Raw genomic sequence first — 24,692 nt, 5'->3', positions numbered from 1 at the left:
TGCCGAAACCGGTAGCTTGTCCACAATTCAGGCTGGCTGACAGATTAGTCTGCTCTGGGTCCTCCCCAATCTACAGTATGGCAACCAATATACAGTAAGTCCAGCCTCAGCCTATTTCTGATGCCATAACCATGTACATGTATGTAAGTTTATGGCATGCAATTCTGAATTAAATGATCATGAAATGAATTAAATTTTTAATAAGGTTGTTTATTCATAACATATTACAGAGATGAGGCATAGTATAGACATTGGGGAAGGTTTTTGTAGCTGACCTGTAAATGAAAAGATTGAACACAGTTAGGATCCCCTCACTCACAAAAAGATGCCTAGAATGTGGCTGAAAATCTACTCGACATAGATCCGGATAGCATTCTTTTGTACCAGCAGTATTTGTCTCACCTCAGAGGCACCACTCTACAAGGTGGTACCATAAACTTATGCCATCACACTTTCGAAAAATGCTAAATAGCCTAGCCCATGCGGAGATGGGCATCTGAGATAAAACCTCTTCTTAAAATCATAAAGCTTGATTTTTAATTGAACCTCTTATAAAAACTGTTATTGAACATCAATAAAAAATCAATCAATCAATCAATCTTGGGCTCCTGATCAAGGAGAGCGCCCTGATCAACCGGTCGAAGACTACTTGTATGTAGTCAAGGGAAAGTGATCACCATTTCTGAGGCCAATCACAGTTTTCTAGGTCTTCTCACCATTGAGAAGAAAAAGGTTTGTGAGTTCCTCAAATCGGCTAGATTTTAAATTCTCTTCACTATAAAAATAGACGATCATAACCTAAAAGGTTCTATCTAAGTTTTAAGGTAAAATAAAAATAAAGGTAGGTTAGGTTTTTGCTTTGAAATGGCAGTATGTTGATATTATTAGACATGTTTTGATAATTTTTTAGATGAAAACACAAATAACAAAAAGTTGAAATACCAATCAAAATGAATGTCACCCATAAATTTACCAGACCGCAACATCCCTCTCAGAAGCGCTGTGATAATGGAAATAATGAGCAAGTATACAATCATATATCAGGCTCTTGTCCTTTACAGCATTACAGTCTTTTCAACTTTTAGTACTGAAAGAAGAGATAATTTACTTGTTCAACATACTACCCTTAATGGAATACAAAGAGAACTTTAAATACTCTATTTATGAAATGAGCTGCACTCTATGTGAAGTAGTCGAGGTCTGAAGAGTTGCTTTGCAAAGAATAATAATTAAAAATTGAAATTATTTTAATTATAAATCATTTATTTCAGATTAATTATACTCACAATTCTATTTAATCCCACTAAAATTATTTCATTGCTGTAAACATAATAGGACATAATCTTGAAGTTTGTTCCACGGATGCCTCAGAATAGGCTATATTCTAACATTTTGAAATATTGTATTTTTTATCCTCTAAATTATTTTCTGTGTTATGGTCTTATCCAATTGATGAATATTCCAATACTGTATATTTTATAATGAATTTATTCAGCCGTCCATCTTATTTATCATTTTCCCTAATCATTTATTTGTCTTCTATAAATTAATAATCGATCATCCCAACATATTCTGATCAACTTTTCTGTTTAAAATAGTTTTGTATCATAGTTAGTAAGCAGAATTGAGGGCATTCTAGGAAATGTCTATATATTACTTGGCAAAATAAAATAATCAAATATTGCAGAACTATGTTCATTGCACATGATTATTTGATGAGATTATAGCCTGTGTATAACTGTCAGGTTATTAAGCAGAGCTGTGGCCTTGGTGTGTAGATAGACTTGAAACAGGAAAATCGTACTCACAATTCTATTTAATCCCACTAAAATTATTACATTGATGCTTAAAATTGGATAATATCAGAGTCAAAATAAGCAGTTGAAGCTCTCAATTACATCTATACTGATTTCGAGGAATTAATCGTAATTTCACTCATTTTTCATACTAATAAATATTTAATTTATGATGTAGAAGATTTACGATAATGATGGACACATAAACTGTCAATTTGATATTATTTTATAAATCATTTGAAAATCCAATGTATCTTGTTATAAAAATATTCTCATTATAATTTTATTTTAAAAGATAAACAATATTAAATTTAATACTGTGTGAAATAGATCAAACTTGAAGAAATTTCAAAATTCTTACAATAATCGAGGCCCTAGAATAACATGAAATGTGGAATCTACAAAATTTCATGTCAAAACAAGATACGGTTATATTACAGTTTTGAGAAAATCAAACTGAGCGCGAAAATTGGGATTTTTGTCCGCGCTCGGAAATTGGTATGAGCCGTATGAGTAATAGACTACCAGAGATTCAAGATTGTTTATTTAATGCATGGAAATACAAATAAAAGTGTTTAAAGACTGGGTCTTTGGCCCCCAACTTTATTTTTTCTTGAAAATAATTACTTACTATTCTTTGTTAGAGTACTTTTTTAGATAGAATACTAAAGACTACAGTAAGACCCATTGTTGTTAATATTCTACATCATACTTTAAACTAAATGAGAAATCTGGTGTGGTACACTCACACAACTTTCCTTGCTCATTGAACTGTAAGCCCCATTCTTAAACGATAATAATTTAGGGGAATAATACAATGACGATTGGCGGCAACATATTTGAAACTATGATAAGACTACTCTATATGTTTTTATATAATTGTTTTCAGAGCATTTTTTCCTTTGTGTTGATTTTTTAAAAGTCGTCAAAACAGCTGTCCAGATGAAATATCTGGACTATGTGTTCTTTTTAGAAACTGCTCTACCTACCTACCTCATGCACGAGAAGGAGGTTACAAGGTCCATTTCTCAAAGGATGGGGTGTACTCCCCATTTGTTTCCCAGGAAAAAGACTGATGCCAGTTGTTAGAGCTGATAAATAACTATACAGAGGGTATGAATTTGAAAAAAATCGATCTAGTCATTTTTGAGAAAATCGTGAAAAACATGGTTTTTTAGTAATTATCTGCCATTTTTCCCAAGAATATTACGGAGCTCCTGAAATTTTCCCAGAAATGAGACTCATGTCAGTTGATAGGCCTTATAAATAGCTATCCATGTTATAAATTAGAAGAAAATCGTTAGAGCCGTTTTCGAGAAAAACGTGAAAAACATGGTTTTTAGTAATTATTCGCCATTTTTCCGCCATCTTGAATTGAATTTCATTGATTTTCTTATTATCGGATCCTCATGGTATAAGGACCTTAAGTTTAGAATTTCAAGTCAATCGGTTAATTAGGAATGGAGTTATCGTGTTCACAGACACACACACACACACACACAACACACACACACACACACACACACACACACACACACACATATATATATATATAATATATATATATATATATTATATATATATATATATATACAGACCAACACCCAAAATCATGTTTTTGGACTCAGGGGACCTTGAAACGTATAGAAAACTTGAAATTAGGGTACCTTCATTTTTTGGGAAAGCAATACTTTCCTTACCTATGGTAATAGGGCAAGGAAAGTAAAAACATAAGCCGCATGAATTCATTGCATTTCATATTATAATCTTGTATATGTTGAATAAAAAAAAACACCTTCCATTAATGTACATAATTATAACAAATGATTTCAATAAAATTGAACAATTTTCTTAAACAGCTAGAAGTATTCAATAGTTTGAAAGTTGATCCCTGAATGATACGGATCAATAGCTCATTAGAATAAATCATATACATAGGCTGAGGCATATTCATAGTGATGGTTGAACGAGCGCAGGTAGTCTGTTCTTACAGATGACTAGAGCCTCGAGTCGTTCTTCGTTTGTGGGTTTGTTTGTTCGACGATTACTTTTGATGTTTTCATCAATTAACTTCAATTTTTCAACACACATTATTTGAACCATTTTAGAGATCAATTTTGTTGACCAACGAATTTGACTAATTCCTTCGTTCTTTTTGAAGATGTACCAGGGTGACACTGAAAGTGCCCAAGAAAACAAATTGACCAATCATCCAGCTGATTTCTGATTTAGTTTTGGGAATTATCAAGCTGACTATCTGTCTTTTATGCGCCGACAGGTGAATTCACTAATAATATAAAGTTATTTTGATTCATATATAATTTCTGATTGGGGATTTCAAAATCAGTGCCATACCGGTAGTCCATGAGCGAGTCTCCATTCCGGGGGGCTCACTACTATTGCAGAGAATATCTATTGCATTATTACAGCATCACAGTGATTGTTTGTTTTTTATTAGATCTGTAACCATAATAACTAGAAAAATAACGCACTTTTCTTAATTTCTTCCTTGGTTGTAAAACTTTTCTAGGAAATGTGAGACGTGTATTTTTCATTATTTATTCAATAAATTATTAGAATTAATAATTGTAGCATTGTATGGAAGATAATTCAAGCCACAAACTAAATTAAATTGGATTATTAGAAACTGATTGTAAGAAAATAATTGAAACAAACAACCTAGAATTTTCAATATTTTCTTTAGTAAATTTAAATCATTTGTATAGAAAAGAAACGTTTTATGTAAAATTACATTACCAAAAAAAGTGTATACTTCTCAAAATATTTTTACTAACATGTTCACTTTCATGTTTCATGTTTACTTTTAATTTACTTTAATATAGTACAGCTTTTTCTCGTTTGTTCATGCTTTATGCTCTTCAAGATAGAAGAGTTTAGCTTATTTTTCATTTTGTTGTACATGATAAAATATCCTATTATATTCTATTGTACGGTATTATCTATATTCTATCATCTTGTATATTCAACTTTGTGACATTTTTTTAATTTATGAAAAATATATGTTAGAAGCTCATGTTGATAAAATGGACTATTTATCGTGAAATAGTTTTCAAGTTTCATGAACTATTTCAATGTCATTTGGAATATGTGATATTTGCTACACATTCAAGTGTTGTTTACCTTATTTGTTATATTCAACTATTTTTTATGTTCGTGACATAGTTGAAACAGTTTTGAAGTTTTATCGAGCATTTCACTTACATCCATGATATTTATTTTTGGATTTTTCATTCTTTTAAATAAGAAAGGGTTTTCCAAATACTAGTTCCGATACAGTATTTCGTAATACTTGGTGGAGCTGTTCAACAGTCTTCAAATAATTGAAATTAAAAAAAAATAGTATATTTTTGGTCGATCGTACCAAACTAGTATTGTTGAAAATAGGAATTCTGTATTACAGGTGACTTATTTTACTATTTGAAGAAGTATAGTGTGGGCGATTGTTTTCATTCTACAGCTTGATATGGTGTAATATTTTTACTATTTCAAGACTCATTGTGTGGGTGATTGTTTCTATTGTACAGCTTGATATGGTGTAATATTTTATAATATTTTTGGTCGGGCCTCAGGCGTGACGTTAGTGATGAGGTTTGGAGGATGGGAAATGGGGCAACGCGAGGCTGGATGTTTAGTCGATGTTTCTATAGAAATACTGTATATTATTAGGTGGTATGGGGGGCAAAGCATAATAGAAAAGCAGCTAACGTGAACAGCAGCTACTTCTCAAATCTTGAATGCCAAGCGATTCATTTATTTTCGTATGACCACGTTGACTCAAAATATTCCATGTAGAATGTAGTACACATAATATACAAATAATTAAGCAAGTTAATCTTAAGCCTTGCAATCAAATTTTTGAAAAAGCCTACCCTAAATTCTTGTTTAAAATCTAATTCTCAAATCTTGAATACCAAGCGGTTTATTTATTTTCGTATGACCACGTTGACTCAAAATATTCTATGTAGAATGTAGTACACATAATATATTCAAAGAAGTGAGCAAGCTAATCTTGAGTCTTGCAATCAAATTTTTGAAAAAGCCTACCCTAAACCCTTATTTAATCTAATTCTCAAATCTTGAATACCAAGTGATTTATTTATTTTCGTATGACCCCCAAATATTCTATGTAGAATGTAGTACACATAAAGAAGTAAGCAAGTTAATAAACCTTGAAATTGAATTTTTTGAAAAAAACCTTGTTTGATCTAAGATTGAATTTGGTAAATATCTTTATTTGTACCAAATATTCTCTAAATTTTTTTATTTTATTTTTTTTTACCAAATAATCTTTATTGGTAGCCCTAAACGATTGTTGATAAAGATGTTTTAAAACTTATGAAATTTAATGAGATGCTCTTTATTTGTCGGAGTTTGGACTTTTAAAGATATATAATCTATTTCACTATCCATGACGAACTGCAAGTAATAGTCTAGACTGTAGTGTCGTTGAAAATAGTTCAAAACGGATTTTAAATATCCTTTACCAATCAACCAAACTTCCACTCAGTTCAACTACAACTCAACTTTTATAGAAAAGAATTGTCGGATATTGTAATAAAGAGTACTAAGACTTTGGAATATTTTAAATTTAGATGATATTTTAAAATTTTGAGAAGTGAACAGCTACAAGACTTAACCTATTTTGGACTATGTGTAACCTTATCTAAATTTGGCATAGAAATAGCACAAGGTTTCCTTTTTTCTCCTCTCCCTATCATTCCGTTGATGCACCTTCTGTATGAATGAATAAAGAATAAAGACGCAAGGATTTGGAGAGTTTGAGTTAGGGATTGAAATATTGGGAAAAGGGTTTTATGTGGGAATGAGTTTAAAACCCTTTTTCTTCTCCAACACAAGTTTTACGAAAACCACCCAAATTTATTTCTCTTGGCTTTTCATGTACAGAAATCATATCCATTCAAGTATCAATCTTAGTAGGTCATTTTTGAGTTGATTTGTCTTATCTAAGACTAAAACTTTTAAGGGGAGTCGGAAGGGCCTATACCACCAATGCTAAATTAGCCAACTTCAATGTACCTTTTTGAGATTTCCACTGGATATGGACTCACAATTTCTTTTAAACGAAAGAATGCATCTGTATCTTCAATTTGATGGAAGGAATTTACTCTAAAATCATTTTTTCTCTGAATACATTTTTTTAGAAAAATGTACTTTTTTCCAATTATTTCAATGTATTTATTAGCAATATCTCTGTCAATATTGAAAATATGATAAATCGCCTCCATCACTTTTTAGAGTAATGCCTATTGTACATGTCAAAATTTCAAAGCTTTATCTTCAACAGAAGTCTCAAAAAATGAACATTTATATGAAAAATATAGTATTTCAGGAATCGCATGCAATTTTTCTAAAATAAAAATGTATTCAGAGAAAAAATGATTTCATAGTAAATTCCTTCCATCAGATAGAAGATAAAGATGCATTCTTCCATTTAAAAAAAATTGTGAGTCTTTCTCCAGTCGAAATCTCAAAAAAGTACATTGAAGTTGGCCAATTTAACATTGGTGGTATAGGCCCTTCCGTGGTATAGGCCACGAACTAGATTAAAATAATTATTCCAAATATTAAATAAACTTGAAGTATTCCAATCTATCAAACTAGATTTTCAATCTTCATTTCAAATTTATCTATAAAAATATTCCCGTTTTTCCATTTCTATTTCATTTGGAAATCTAGAAAATAATTTTGTTGATAATTTTATAAAATATTGATTTTCGTATTACAAGACGAGACAAAATCGTTAGCCTACTGTTATTAATGCGTTTGGTGAAGGAAAGTGTTGATTACTCCAGCCATAAAAATAATGTGTTGAACATTGCATGCTATAAAATAAAACATGCATGATTTACAACAAGTCTTCAAAGATGACACCCTGGCTGTGTCATCAAGCGTTATTGATAATATCAATATTGAAAAAGGGTAAATGGTTTATGTTGTGGGATCCATGAACCATAGGGGAGCCATGTTTGCACATGTCACACTTCATTACGGCAATAGAGCGTCCATAGAATTCGGACCGAACCTCATCCGATTATTTTAGTATTCGGGTTTTCAAAAGAATGATACAGTAGAATTTACTAACAATTTTTTATGCCACCATACTTTTATATTACTGTACTTGTATGCTTACAATACTTCTACTATTACAGTACTGTAAAGCATCAGTACTTTTGTGCTCCAGTGTATTCCTTTAGAATACAAAATATAAATAGTATGAACAGAACAAAGTTAAAGATTATATCATTTTATTTTATAATAGGCCTGTTGACAATGCTCTTGGAAAATTCTCAAATTGTTCATTTGTTGAACTGCAGGAGATGTTCATTTTTACTCTGAGCCCAATGCACCAGTGTATAGTAATGCTTTATTTATTATTTCTTTCGGTGTGAATTCGGATTATTGACATTTCAGTTTACTTGAAAGAATCTCACTTTTCTACCACTGTATTAGGAGTGAAAAAGTAATTCTCCAGAGATAATTGATTGGTTTTGGTTGGAGACGATTTGTTTTTTTTTTTTTGCTGTGAGGTGTTGAGGGGATAGAAGAGTTCCTATTATTATTTATATTCCTATTATAGTTATTACATAGCAAATAATACGTGCCTGCTCAAATAGATCTGAAGAATGGTAATAATTATAATATCGAGTGACCTGGCTGGCTCAGGTCTGAATCATGGTTATGTACTTAAAATCCATAAACTTCCACTTGCAACGTCATAATAGAGTTGAGACACAATATTGGGGTAAACATCTTTCTGGACATATTAATTCCATTTCCATGATTATCAGCTCGAAATTCTGTCACCTCGTATCGCAAAATTCAACCTGTACAAAAATTCAAATCAGGATTGCTTGGGAATGCCTCTTAACGGAATGTAGAATATTATTTTTAGTGTGTCCCTGACAATTCACTTTACAAGTCTAAAGAGGATATTTATAATTACTAGCCAACAAACTTAGAGCAATTAAAATTATGCTTCGTTTAACTTGTAGGTAAATCAAATTCAAATAAAGTATACCTCCAATTATCCGAATTAATTGCGAATCAATAAAATATTCGGATAATTGGAGTTTTCACAAAAAAACGAAGAATTAAACATAAACTTCATTAAATATTTATGTTTTAGTATTATTGAATTCAATTAAAACCGGTCAAGTACTTTACTGTATAAATTAGACTTTAATAAAAGGAGTGTTAATGCTTTTTGAACTTATCTGAACTTCCCGGAAAACATCAGAAACTTTGCGTAATTCTTTCTAAAAGCGATTTGATTAATCGGAGCTCGGATAGTTGGAGTTCTACTTAAATCAAATTGTAGGTAATTTAGGAAGTTTTATTTGTAAGCGTTGATTGAATGAATATTACTGGATCAAATAAAGTTGTTTGTATAAATTTAGTCAATTATAAGTAATGTTATTCAAGTTAGGACTCCAAATGCAAATAGTTGGCTGAACAAAGATTCTTCATTCATATAATGTTTTAAACTTGGCAATCATTTGTTTCCTTACCGGTAATATTTATTGTGTTGAATAGTAAGGGGGAGATTCGCCAGAACGCTAGTCATGAAAACGGCGCGTGAAATGCAGGTTTTTATTTTGAGTGGCTTTGGCCCTGCACCCCTGCTCAGCTTTGATGTCTATTGATTTTCACTGAGACCAATGGGAGGGCGGAATACACGAGGCCGAGCAGCCAATCACAGCAAAGCTTCCAATCGGCATTTACAATAAACTTGAGTCGAGAGTTCGCTCTACCACATAAACCTATTCAAAGTGCTTGCCTTGCCGATGTCAAAACTATGAAATAACGAATTTAATGAAGAGAAAAACAAGGGACGAAACTTCTATTTACCCTTATAATCGTCATTATTAGAATCTACAATCTGTGGGGGAATCTCATAGGGGATCTCTGAATTACGTAAATCTGTCGGATTGTGTGGAGGGGGTTCCTTCCATCATATTTATAATAACTTATAACAAAGGATCAGTAATATCGTCCATTAACAATGTAGGGAGGAATCTCAAAATTCCTGATTCTCATGTTGCTTATAACTCATAACATTCAGGGATGACCCCTATACTACTATTATGCTTAGAATTGGATCGATTTATGAATTATATTGAAATTAAGAATTATATTTACTTATGACAGATTCCTCTGAAAATGTTGTAACTAATGTCATATCTTTCAGATCATCTACCATTTCTTACGATATGGGTTTTGACTACCGGTACTTCAACGAACCATTAATTTGAATAAAATAGTTTTAAAAAAGAGCATGCAAGATGTAGAAACATCTTTGGGAGAGAAATAATACAAGGAGTATCCTTAGATTTTCCCTCCCGGTCAGTCATCTCTTGTAAAAATAATTAATGTCTGAATGAATAATGTAATGACATCAGCCAATAAGAACGTGTAGTAATAAGTTCATGAAGTGTACTTTCATAAATGATTGTGCGAAGCTATGTTACATGGTGTATCTCTTAACTCGTGTTGGAATTGACATCTACCATAAGATATGTAATGTTATATCCAGGGGTGCATAACATTCCTAGACCCAAAAATCTCCCCCGAATACAAATTTAAGGAGAACAATTTTCTCGGTGTACGGGGTATAAAATATGTTCTGAACTTTTGTATTTTCTGTTCTGAATTCTGAGTTTTCACTCAGGAATGTAATTTTATCTCCGGATATAAGCTGACGTATAAAATAACTACCAAGCATTGCTTGATTTTGTAGTTTATGTTTTTGTAACAAAAATGAAAATAAAACTAAAAATAGGCAAACACTTCCATCAACCATATTTTTGAAAGATTCAGAAGTGCTTCTTCAGGTTGGAAATATGTTGATTTACATTCTCGGATATGAAGGTGAGGATTTTTTATTATCCTCCAATCGTGATGAAGAAGAATCTACAAATTATAAATTAGTTGAAGGCAAGTTTGATACATACTACTTGGGGTTTGGAATGAATATGACATTTGAGAGGGCAAGATTTTGAAATAGCGTCAACACGACGATGAGCCAGTTTCATTGATTATGTATATAATCAACATGATATTTCATGATGATTTACAGTTTCATTGATTATTTACATAAGTTACCACAAAGATATAATTTTGAGAATTTGTGTAATGAGTTACTACAATTGAATATATTAAAAACCAACGTTTCACAGCCGACTAGAAAGAAGAAAATAATTATTCTGCCCCACTCAGAATCTCTTCTGCATAAAATTATTGAATAAATCCTGCTACAAATTTTATGGTCAGCATAAAATTTAGTCTTAGACTAAAAACAATGGGCGCATATGTTACATATGTTATGTTGATCTATTCCTTTGCCTCCTCATGCAGGAGGTCCACAGACAAAAACGAAAATTCATAGAAACGTTGGAATTTGTGACAGTTACTGGAATTTCAGACCATATTTTGTCAGAGAGGCTACAAATGCACGATCAGCTTACTCTGGACAAAGCTATTAATATTCGTATGGCTTTTATTGGTGGGGAGTCCTTGACTCCAGCGAGTTCCACCTCGCCTGAATATATCATTTAAGCCGTCAACGACGGCTGGGACCGACATTAAAACGTGCCCATAACTATTCAGAAAGCACGAGAGACTGAGTGCATTAAAAGTCAAAAAATTGAGTCAAATTTGAACTATAAGTACAAAGGTACTGCACAATATTGTAAAAATATTTTAACTTTGTTGTAGTTCAGACACTGTGTTACTTTGATTAAAACTAAAAAAGTTATTATATAGTGTTTCGTCATGGAAAGCAACTTTAAAAAATATTTTTTTGAATGTAACATCACCCAAAAGTCCTCCATTAGAATCTATGCAATTCTCAAGTTTTCTGATATTGACTGATATTCGTTCAAACTTGTCCCGAATTGGTTGTTTCAGGGATGGGATGAATCCTATTCTAGATTTCTCTGATTCATGCAGTGTTGCTTGTTGTCATGCATGTTATGAATGGCGGCGTTATTTCACGAAATGGGGCAAATCCCCACTTGTCAACTCCCCCCTCGCTCGTCACATTTGACAACCTGCAAGTTTATCCTATGGTGTATCTTAGAATCGAGAGACTTTCAGAACGGTCCACCCAGAACTATACCAGCCCTAAAACAACGAATTCGGGATAAAATTTCAAATTCAAATTTATTCAAAACACATCACACAATATAAATCAAAATACAAATACAAAATAGCAGGTTTAACCATAAATTGAAGAAATATCATGACACATTGGCACATACACAAGCCTAGGCGTATGTGGGCATCACCTCTACCTCCGTAAACAAAGCCATAGTGCTTTGTATCAAAACACTAGCTGATATAGATCAGCTGGAATCAACAATTTATTTGTTTGCACAGCCAAAGCTTAAACTGAATTCAATCAGCTATAATCCAGTTTAAAAAGAAATTTAGTTTAAATTGATATTGTGCAAACGGCCCTAAATCTTAATCAAGTTTGGAATATCTTGTTAGGGTATCTCAAGTACATAGAATATATAGTTTATCTAAAATCAAGTTAGGAGAGTATCTCAAGTACATAAAATATCTAGTTTATCTAAAATCAAGTTAGGAGAGAATCTCAAGTACATAGAATATCTAAATTACCTAGAATCAAGTTAGAACTTGTGAATATCTAGATGGTAAAGAGAACTTCCACCACCTGACTTCCTCAAAACGAGTAATTTTCTAATGTGTAGGCCTAATTGCACTGATTGTGTTGACAGTAGTGAATTGGGCCGATTGGAAAGGACTGATCGCTATCATAAAAACATTTATGCTTCACATGGATTGGATATATATACATATTTATGTGCTGTAAACTGTGGAATGAGTGGGTGAGCCACAATACAACCCTTGTATCGCTTCACAAGCTGCACATGCTACCGTGTTTACTCGACGAAGCGTTGTAAAACGTTGGTCGGTAATCGAGCATGAAATGAGTCGATAGAACTAGGCCTACACGCTATCATAATATCAGTAGCTGAATCGAATTATCACCTTTTACAGTTGTGTGTATTTGCTGTAGTTGGGGTGGCAGTAGCGTTCTAGACTCGTGTCTTTGGAATTGGCAACAGAAAGAAAATAGTACCTAGTTCTGGTGTTCAACAGTGAAATTTGCTGATTTTTTGATGTTGAGAAGGAGAAGCTAGAAAGAGAAAAATATGAAGATAAAGAAGTGGGAGAAGTGAGGAAGAATGAATAGGTAAATTACAAGAGGGAGTGGGAGAGAGTGAAAAAGAAGGAGTAGGAGAAGTACTATTAGAAAATAGTCTATTATTTGATTCTTCAGATGTTGAGTAAGTGCAGCTAGAAAGAGATAAATATAAAGATAAAGAAGTTGGAGAAGTGACGAAGAAGGAATAGGTAAACGACAAGAGGGAGTGGGAGAAAGAGAAGAAGAAGAAGGAGTAGGAGAAGAACTATTAATATTTGATTCTTCAGATGTTGAGTAAGTGCAGCTAGAAAAAGAAAAATATGAAGATAAAGAAGTGGGAGAAGTGAGTAAGAAGGAATAGGTAAATTACAAGAGGGAGTGGGGAGAGAGTGAAAAAGAAGTAGGAGAAAGGACTATTAGAAAAACGTAGAATGGAAAGAGAATAGATAGTTAGAAAAAAGACAACAACCAACAAAAACTAGAACCAGACCAATAATTTGAACCACAAGAAGATTAAAAATAATAGAAAGAAGCTGATGGAGATGCAAACTGAGATAAGAATAAACTGCAACCTATGTTAGAAAGATAAAAGGATGGAAACTATGAATAATGAAACGATTGGAATTTCGGATTGAAAATTAGCCGTAAAACATAGATCCCAAAGAACGAGTTTTTCTATTGCGGATGATACCCTCATGAGCTTTTTGCTTGTGCGTGGGTGATGAGAAGTGCGAAGGTGAATTATGATATGATCAAATGTCCATGCCTATTCGATGGGATTCTGCGGGATTCGAACCCGCGACCAGGTAGCACTAGCAGACTGAAGGGTGCAACACCGACTATCTGGCCGGTCAGTTATCTGATATTTCCGAATATTATCCCTGTTAAAATGTATGCTGGAAGCTATGATAAACAGAACTACATTTGGTATTGAGAATAATTGATCCTCTCACTCAATACATTGTAAAGAATAATAATTATTAGATCAAGGCTCATATAGAACATTTCTTATACTATTCAAGATCCCTTTCGAAATTGAAAAGGTGATCCATGTATCCATCTATCTATCTATCTATCTATTGTGTTTTTCACAGGTTTTCATGTTTATACGTGGTTGCATTGCAGTATGAATAATATGCTTGACTCGTTTACTTGGATAAATTCCGTTTCATGTATCAATATTGAAAAAAATGTCGAACGAGCATTGAGGTTGGTGAATATGAATATATTAGTTTCCCGTTCTAGATTAACTTCTTACTTTAAATGAAAAAAAATGTTTGTTTAAACGTTTTTCAGGGAGGGTAATAGAGAATATACATTAACATATTTATCCAGAAATATCTATTTATCATTGGTGCGTGCTGGTTTTATGAAATATGATACCAAAATAAATCGCAAAAAACTTGTGGCTTTCAACACTATGGATTTTTATGAAAAAAAAATAATAACTATCCACATCTATAACCTTTGTGTACTTCCATATTTTTGATGAACAGAGATAACGTTTGTGTCCTTGATATAAACTCATCATAGTAATTAGGTGTAGTTGTCATTTGTAGTAGGACAGTGTGTTCAGTTGTTATACAAATCACCTTTTGATGATAGCAACTAGAATTTCGATGATTGCGTTGATAGTCGCTTTTAATATTGAACAAATATGTATCAACTCATACAAACCGTGAGTTGACCTTTTACGCTGAAGTTTATGAATCCATGTCTTAGGACATAAACATAGATTTGTTTTATGCTGTAAATAAAATTACAGTCTACGTTATAATTCAAGGTTAATTGAAATATTAAAGTACAAATGACAATATTTTATATTATTCTTAAAGTTAGAGCTCAGCTTCAAATTTCAACTCAAGATCGCATTCAAATTACTAAAGAAAATTGAGCTTGAACATTTTAGCTTGCTTGAAATTTTGTTAACCAAATTTCTTACCAGCTTTATTTTGTTCATCATGATACTGTATGTTATTATACTAGTAGTTCTGTGAACAGTAGACCTCGCGCAGTTATAAACCACAGTCTCCTCTTTTACTGTCCATCAGAGTAAATAATGTCCTGTCCTTTTGGCGAGATATCGGTGTATAAACGACTAATGGCTGTTTGGGTTGTTGTATCGACAATGCTAATAATTTGATGTAAACAGCTACATGCTACTATCATCAAAACCTTACCGAGTTGAAACTTGAAAGCAGAGAAAAGTCGGGAGAAAATACTATGCTACTTAAAGTTATCATTGCATGCCTCACTGCATGCAATTAATAGTCCACACAACAGCTGTTTTTTGACCAAGTTACATTGAGATATTGAATTGCATGCGTCATTGCATGCAATTTATAATCCACTCAACAGCTGATTTGTGATGTATAATTCTAGTCTGATTTTTACGGTGATATTGGCGTTCGAAGGAGACTCCTTTTCCTTTTGTATTAGGCTACCCTTCAATGCAAAATTTCCAAAAACGTTATGTATACGTCGACGCGAAATTCAAAAAGGAACATATCTGTTAAATTTCATAAAAAACTATTGCTGCGTTTCGCTGTAAATGCGGAACATAAAAACATAAATATAAACATAAAGAATAAAGAGAAATGCAAAACCGTCGACTTGAATCTTAGACCTCACTTTGCTCGGTCAATTATGTTGTTCTCTCATCGCTGTTGTTTTTCGCTATAGTTTCTCACAAATTTTAACATCTTCATAGATGATGCTATAAATATTCTGTTTGTTTTTTTGTTAACCATAGTTCTTGCTTCATGAACCCGACATGGAGTGACTACTGAACACATGAATGGGGCCAGTTCAGTATCTCTTTTTAGTAAACGATATCCAAGTATTGTTTGAATTAGACCGTCTTGAGATCAATGGCGCAGTTGAGAAAATGTGGTATCACACTTGGAGAAATTTGCAATGACATTTTATTTTTTTCAAATGATTGGGCCCCCATACCTTACATACTTATTCCATGAAAGGTATCGACACTGTTGCTCCGACCGTTTATTCCACTCAATTACGTAATTTTGACAATTTTGGTATTCAATATAGATACTAGACTATTAGAACTGTAAACAACCCAAGCATCAAATTGCCACTATTACTGAATTATGTAGTTACTGAAAACTATGTAAATGATTCAATTTTGTTGCAATAGACAGAAATAAAATATTGTGTAAACATTATATATATAGTATATATATATATATATATATATATATATATATATATATATATATATATAATATATATATATATATATAATATATATATATATATATATATATATATATAATAAATTGATAAATTCCGGTTCTATTTTTTATACTTTTAGCCAGTTTCATTCCACCAGAGAGAAAAACAATTATTGCTTAGGATCAGAACGAATCGAAACTATTGTGTGGTTTAATATAGGGGCGCATGTCTGATATGCGCTGATTGGGCAGATTTTAGGGTAGTGACCGCCCCTCGATCGACTGTGACCGCCCCTGATGCCCCTGGAAATGCGTCTTTCAGCGGCAGTGCGACTTGGCTTTTTGTCGTGTACAGTGCAAGTGTTTTTTCCAGGCAATCTCACTTCTTTTGAAAACGGTATTGTATCACTTCCCCTCCTCCTCTCCCTACCACTGAAATATCATCGACCCTTCTATATTCTAATAAATAGGCTCAAGTGTAGTTCTTAGATTCATAGCGATTTCTTTTAAAGGGTTTTCCACTTTTCCTTGAATACTTGAGGATTTCACAATTTTTCAAACTTTTCACTTCATCTCATTTATTTACTTCAAAACTATCAATAACATCAAAACTACAATATCCACTATCCAAACCACTATTTAGAACTTCAAAATCACTATTAATTTACCAACTTTCCGGAATCTAACCCAAATTATCGTTCCCTTTTAATCTTATTTGTTATACTGAATCGTTGTGAATATTCAATGAAGTGCTATATTATTTTCTTTTTTAATTGTAATGTTATACTATCAAATGTCATTAAGGCTCGTACTGGGGTTTGTCTGTGAGCCTTTCTATGTTTTTATCAAATAAATAAATTAATAACTTCAAAATTACACTATTTTGCGACAAATATTTTCAATGAGAGAAATAAGTTTCGGTAACCTTATTTATGGAACTGTTTCACCCAAATTCCTGTCATGCCGCTCAAACGGGATAAATTCTAGGAGTAATAATAAATATACTAATGATAATAATATATCAATTTTATAATAATACTTTTTTGGACCTAGGCGTTTTGTGATTCACCAATATATTTCCATGTTTGACAAATGTCTTTTGTTTCCTTCATGTGTTAAAAATAGACGTTCAGGAATCGTGGATAATAAAAATAGAATTGTTAAATCATGTTTCATAAAACTAATGTTAATGTTGATGTGTGTCTTCATGGTTTGGAATAGTTTCGTAAAGGTCTTCATTTCAATTTCATACAACACTACTGATAAAAATACGCTTAGAAATAGATTTCGATTTATAATAATTTGATTAAACGAATTTAAATTTATGATCTTGCAATAATTATGAGTGAAGGCTATTTCACATACAGTGTTACCAATAATAGACCTCCAAATCCCCCAATTTTATGCCTTTATAGATATTACAAATTATGTACATTTCAATATTTTCAAGTGTATACTGGTTTGATCAGAGAATCAGCCCAAAGTTGTTGTTTCTCACTTCTGTTACCGGTGAATTTTCTAAAGCTCCAAATTCCAAAGATACTATAAAAAGAGTGAATTTAGATCGATAGATTTACATTTTTCGCTTATTCTTATTTGGGAAGGGCCTAGTTAGAGAAATAGACTCTTCTTCACTTGAGTAGGCGCACGTTCCATTCATAAAAAACACATTTTTTGTTCAAGTCGTTCTCCGTATTAATACTATAAGTAATATATCTTACTCGATGTAATGTACCATATTCTATAAAATACTATACGAATCAACTACTCAATTCCATCCTACATACTCTAGCATGTAGCCTACTGAGAGATTAGAAGGTATTGGCAAAAAAAATTTCAAGGTATGATTTTGGAAGTTTTTGAATGTCAGTATATCCTAAATCTCTATACATCATCTTGAATCCTTAGATTATAATATAATAAATAGGATGATACGATGCAAGGATAGTATAGCTATACTATATACTATATTCTTGGATAGGTTGTACTCCACAGATATTCAGTTTGTATGAGTATCATTATTCATACTAGTTCAATTATTATTGTTTAGTTTTCAGTATTCTTATTGTCTTCCAAGCGTTATGTTTTATAGTCTGTTGAGAATAGCCGCTAAATGCTATCTATTTGATTATAATGAATGTTTTATCCTTCCTATTCCTTTTGTATAGAGAACTGTATAGATAGCTTACTACTGTAAGATATCTTTGTCATAGAATTTAACTGTATTACTTTCAGTACAATTATTACTATTAATTGCGTTTTCTCTAGTATATGTAGCATAGCCACCTCTTATACAAGGCCCCGGCCTATGATATTGCAACGTCGCAGCGTAGGCCTAAAATCTAATACATGATTGGTGAAAAAGATCAGCTGGTATTTTTAAAAAAAAATTCACCAATCATGTATTAGATTCTTGGCCTACACTGCGACGTTGCAATATCGTAGGCCTGGGCCTTGTATTAGAGGTGGCTATGGTAATAGTCAAACGGCTTGAAATGCCCCTGTACTACTTAATAGAATCATGGAATTAAATTTTATTATAAAACTTCGCTGTTTTGAATCCATAGAATGAATAGACTTATGATCTAGAATGATCTAGACTTGTTTGGATAGATCAAACAATACATTAGAATACTACGAGATTTCGCTCGTGCAAAATAAGTAGTAGCATTGGTATGGAAGCATAGCAGTTAGAATTCCCATAAAGACATTTATTGATACAATTTGTACACTCTGTCTTACAATACAATATAAACATACATTCATTATTTAATACAATATAATTATTCTATTTTTGTAAAATTTATGGATGCACTCTTAGTAGTATACTAACTTATATAAGTCTAACTTATAAGTCTTTAACGTCCTGGATTAAAATGTCATGTGGATTTTAGATATTGTTCAAATAAAGACTTTCCAGTAAAATGTATCAAAACTCACCCTTCAAGTCGTTGAACGTGGAATAGATGTTGAGTGTTTTATTCCAGATAAGTAGAATGACATGTGGTTCACTACAAAAATGAAATAAATATTTTATACTGATTACTTTCCACGTTCCGAAGTAATGTAATGAATTACATTCACATCTCCCAACATTTGACAGACACGTAATGTGCCAGACACAACACAATTGCCGGTAGATAGGAATCATAGAGAAAGGATAGCACAAGAAGATATCCCATGGTATAGGGAGTTTATGTTCCAATTTTCAATGTGATAGTCCTAATAGCTCTTTTCGTGAATGTATGTGACGCTGGTAGTTTCTCATACTGTGCCGTTCTTACACTCTCACCCCAAAAAAAACTGTAGTAATAGACAGTAATCGGCTTGAGTTAACAAGAAGTCGGCTTGAAACATGGAACATAAATAATTACCTATACCATGGGATATCTTCTTGTACTATGTTTTCTCTATGATACGAATACACTCTGCAAATTGATTGCGAAGTTGCGATTGCCTTGCTCAAATTGAACTCAGGCACTTTGCATTGGGGTCTGGTGCGTTATTCAATACACAATGGAAACACTTAGTCAAGTGTCGGTAGTTGTGTGGAAGAGGCAGGTGAATATTCTTATTTTTGCGATTCCAATCAAATAGTTATTTTGAAAAAGCAATAGATGCGATTTTGTGATTGAAATCTAATTTTGAACAATAGTCTCCAGCAAACATTACTGCAAATTCTATGCTAAATTTTAAACATGCCATGAATATTTTCAACTCTGACTGTTCATTACAGAAACCACCTCTGACTCCCTGATAACATATGACTTTGAACTATCATAACTCCGTCGTTTGTCGATCGATTTTGCTCGGTTAGAGCTCAGATTGAAGATGAAATCAAAGTCATGTTCAAGATACTTTTTTATTTTATTTTTTTTATTTTTTTTTCATCCCACTGACCACCTATGAAAGGGGTATAAGGATTTGTCAATTATAATCTAAGTCGTCAATCTTTGCATTCCATAATGCAAAAAGAATTCCTCACTGGAATAAGGACTGGCTCTAGATTCTAGATGGCCTAAATTTCCTGAACTATCCTTCAACACGTTTGTTGCGGCTCCTGGATATCTCTGACAGGATGTCTCATGACAGGAGTTGATTCTTAATCTATCTTATTTCACAATAGAATGAAGTTTAATTGTAATTTACGATGATCATAATTTTCATTATTTTCGCACAGTCTGCGCACTTCGCGCACTGCAGGGTGTTGCCCCCTGCCTCCTTTCCCCGTGTGGTGCAATTCAATACCAATTCTATTTTCCGTTATCCCCGATTTTTACATAAATTTTTGCAGTTTTTATTATTTCTGATGGAATATTCAGTTATTTTTTATAATTCAGCTTTCATAGACAAGGAACATACAATTGTTAAAGTTAATAAAGCAAAAATAAGTCACTCAATCGAGAATTGAACTAAAGCTCTTTGCGTTGGGGTCTGGTACGTTATCAAATACACAATGGAAACGCTTGAAAGTGCATTTTCGTCTATGAGTAAACTTTCGCAGTCGACGACAACAAGCATTGTTGACATTCATATTGTCCAAATTTTGAGTGTGCCAAAACAGCTGATCAAATAACTTTTCATTATTTTTGTTTATTATTCAAGAATCAAACATTTCTAATAATATCAACATATTGTCATTCAAAAGTATAAAAAAGTATTATCTCAACCTCTCCCATTAAAACATAATTGAACATACTCGTTTAGGTTATTTAGACAAATTGAAATCTACCCAATCTGAGATCCTCACCCTGTCGTGGTCGTCGACTACGGCATTTACGCACAAAGGAAAACCCGAGTTTAGTAGAAGATACGAAATTTGGTCTAAAACAGCTGTTCTACAGATAAAAGATCTCGACTACGCGGTCTTTTCAATGAAGGGGGTTATCTGCTGAGAAATATGAAATTTTGTAGTATAGTTATTGTGAAAAAATATAGAAGGAAAATTAAAATTAGGGATTTGAGATGCATAAATTCAATATTTCAGGAAGCTTTATTTCAATTTTGGTGTTTCAAATTATTACCGTTCTCTAAGAATTCGAGTCTCAAATCTTAACTATTGATGCCACAAACATGCTTACATATAAACATGTACAAACACAGTCCTATACTAGCCTATTATACAGAAATGTTCCAGTACAAGTTGAGCAAATTTTCCCAAAAACCAGGATATTACAGTTGAATTGAAAGAAATCTCTACGTTGATATTGTGACCTATCGGTTATTCTCCCCGAATCTGGATCGATTCCTGTTCTCTGTATTTTTTCATGATTTATGTCATTAATTTGAGAAAGACTAGCACTAAAGTGTAAGATTCATGTGAACCTCATATAAGAGAATATGTATAGCTTACTAGTACCGTAGTGTCTACACTATTACTTGAAAATGTTGTTTCCACATTTCAGTAATATTTCTCGAAAAGAATAAGATTCGATTTTTGTTAGAATAATCTATCAACAGCTTTTGAATTCCATAACAGTTCAACAATTGATATAAAATCATCAAATTTGTTGAACAACTTATGTCTTATGGTACTGACAAATCATGTATTAAAATATTTTTCCATTCATGAAAATGTATGAAAACATTGACATTGTTGTATATGCAACTCCCTTTTGACGGTATAGGCCAAACACAAAATGTTTGTAGTTTTTTTTCAAACGGCTGGAATTTCAAATTGCCTGCAAATTGCATTATTGGCGTGGGCATTTTCAAACGTGCCAGCTTTAAAATTAAATTTTCAAATTGAAATCATTCTGTTCAAATAATGTTGCATGTCAACACGTTTTCCTGTCTTTAGTGAGGTAACATCTGAAAGATATTCATGAATCCTTCTCATTCCAAACATGATGAAATTATTGAAAAAGCTGCTCATCGAAGCCAATCAATCATAATAACATCACTTCCTGATGTTATTATGGAAGTTTCTGAATAAATTATCAGAAACTCATAACTTATAGAATGTTTAGTATTAATTTGTAGAGTATGATCTGAATTTTCAATATCTGAGTAGTTGTGAAGTTGATATTGTGGTAGTTATCAATACTAAATGAAAATAATATTGTCCAACCACAGATTTACTAGAAAAATCGAGATACCGGTGTCGGTTGTTACTCCATTATCAATCTCTGGCGAAATAAAATTACAAGTATCAATATTTATACTAACAGTCGAGCATCGCTATTGATGAAAGCCGTGACCTATCAAGGCGAATGTCTGCAATTGGCCTAGACAAGCCCCTCCCCAGGTAGCAGGTCAGCAAAAACAAAATGGTGATACAAACAGCAAACACAGAAACGAGTTCTTACAGAAATCCAAATCCAAATTAAATGCTGTAAATCACCCCAAAGACTTCTGCTACTGGAAATATTGACAACAGGGTTAACAACTAGATGAAAATTCTATGAGAGATACTATCCAAAAACTATTTGCCAGCCCGGGAATCGAACCCGGTACCTCCTAATTGCTAGTCAGGTATGCTCACCCTTACACAAACTGACAATCCCTGGATAGCAGCTCACGTAGCCATATCGGCCAGCCAGTCTACAGATGAAAATTAATGAGAGTAAGTTGCATTTATTCAAATGCGAATTAATGAATAATTATTATTGAACGAAAATCAAAATTAAATGCTGTAAATCACCTGATTAGCAATTAGAAGGTACCGGGTTCGGTTCCCGGGCTGGCAAATACTTTTTTGATAGTAGCTCTCATCGAATTTCCATCTAGCCCAGTTAACCCTGTTGTCAATATTTACAGTAGCAAAAGTCTTCGGGGTGATTTACAGCCTACAATTTGGATTTTCGTTTAATAATAAACATTCAATAATTATTATTTGAATAAATGCAACTTCTCATTAATATTAAATAAAAAGACTTAGAAATTGTCAAAAACCACAGATTTTATTGATAGTTATAAATACCGGTTTCGGTCACCATTGTCAATTTCTGATGAATCCTCTCTCATTAATTTCCATCTGTAGTTCTTAAAGGTTCTCCACTTGTTGTTTCTATTAGAAAAAGATCCCGATACGTAGTTGAAAGGTAATAGATGTTTGAATGTGGTGGTTTAATAATAAATTCATTAATAATTACTATTTGAATAAATGCAACTTCTCATTGATTTCCATAAATGTAATTCTTAAAGGTTCTCCACTTATCTTTTCTATTAGAAGATCTATCTTTTAAAAGATCCCGATACTTGAAAGATAATAGATGATTGAATGTGGTGGGTAGGGTAGGCTTTGAGTGGCCCACTGGTAATGTTGTGATGGAATATTCGTGGACTTTGGTGGAGGAGCCATCTGGTGAGGCTGCAGCTGACCACCACAGACGACCTCTGCAAGGTACCAATCAATAATAGTCACATATCTGCAAAATTGTAGTATGTTGGGTTAGAAAAATTAGCTCATCATTCTTTAGACTAGATTGCTATAGTATTGACAAAAACACATCACTGCAATGCACCTTCAAACTCATGCATTTATATTATTCCAGTAGTTTAATATTATTCCATTTGTATTGAATAAGTAAATGCACAGATTACATATTAGTTAATGCTTTGCTCTATGATATAGAATGCCCCAAATAAAGTAGTTTTTTGGGAAAGAGTTGTAAATTAGTGCTATGCTTATTGAAGACGAATGAATTACATTTTATTTGAATGACTGCTCTATTTAAGCCTCGTTTCCATTACCACAAATTCAGCGCTGCAACATGACTATAGTCCGTACAAAATTACTTTTATTATTATTATTATTATTATTATTTTATTGATTCAATGATACAAAATTATTATTATTTTTTATTATTATTAAAATTATTATTATTATTATTATTATTATTTTGATTTGGAGGAATATGCAGCGCAGAGAAGTGGAGGGAGATCAGCCAATTACAGTGATTAATAGAGTCAGAAGCGCAGTTGCCAATTTGTCGATTAGAGTCTGTCGTCTTAGTGCTTTCAGACAGGAAACTTCGCATGTGTAGCATGAGCACATGAACAGTCACTAGATATTTGATATTTAAAGCATCCAGTGACCTCCTATTAAAGGGGTATAAGGACTTGTCATGTCAATTTTAAAGTAGAGTCATTCTACTTTTAATTGATAAAAGCATTGGAGGATGAGTGATTGCCGTTGAAATGCTCATTAAACTCACGTATCGAATAGAAACAACATTAAATTCTTTTTTTCAATTCCCCTCTAAATTTTTTGAATCCTGAAATTTTGATATGTTGAGGCAAGGCATTGTAAAGACTGATACCCAAACTCCTAGCCCCTCTAGCGAAAAGAGTAGTCCGATGATGATCATATCTAAGTTGATTGCGTATCCTTTTTAGAGAATGCTACGGTACCTTGCTAGAAGTTAGAGAACTCTGGTCAGAACAACAACATCACGCATCTTTATCCCTACCGCTGTTTGCTTTCTTTGCTGCGCATCTCCCTCCCAAGTCATAAGTAATTTTGTACGGACTATAGTGATCGGA

General features: G+C 32.7%; 1 protein-coding gene across 6 annotated transcripts in view; it reads left to right on the top strand.

The window, feature by feature from the left end:
• The window catches only part of LOC111050162 (myelin regulatory factor-like protein), a 71,688-nt gene that overhangs the window by 1,539 nt on the left and 45,457 nt on the right, over positions 1 to 24,692 (top strand). Inside the window, exons 1-2 of one of the 6 annotated variants that reach the window (XM_022336431.2) lie at positions 16,523 to 16,602; positions 23,446 to 23,550. The exons of 2 other annotated variants lie outside the window; for them this stretch is intronic. In XM_022336431.2, coding sequence (XP_022192123.1) covers positions 23,475 to 23,550 — 76 coding nt within the window. In that variant the 5' untranslated portion in view covers positions 16,523 to 16,602; positions 23,446 to 23,474. Of the gene's footprint in view, positions 1 to 16,522; positions 16,603 to 23,351; positions 23,551 to 24,692 lie in introns of those variants that run through there. 3 more of the 6 variants (XM_022336432.2, XM_039442705.1, XM_039442704.1) reach the window with 3 other exon arrangements.

The sequence above is a fragment of the Nilaparvata lugens genome, chromosome X (genome assembly GCF_014356525.2).
Source record: "Nilaparvata lugens isolate BPH chromosome X, ASM1435652v1, whole genome shotgun sequence".
Taxonomy (NCBI): Eukaryota; Metazoa; Arthropoda; class Insecta; order Hemiptera; family Delphacidae; genus Nilaparvata; species Nilaparvata lugens.
This window is presented reverse-complemented; position numbering and strand designations above follow the sequence as displayed.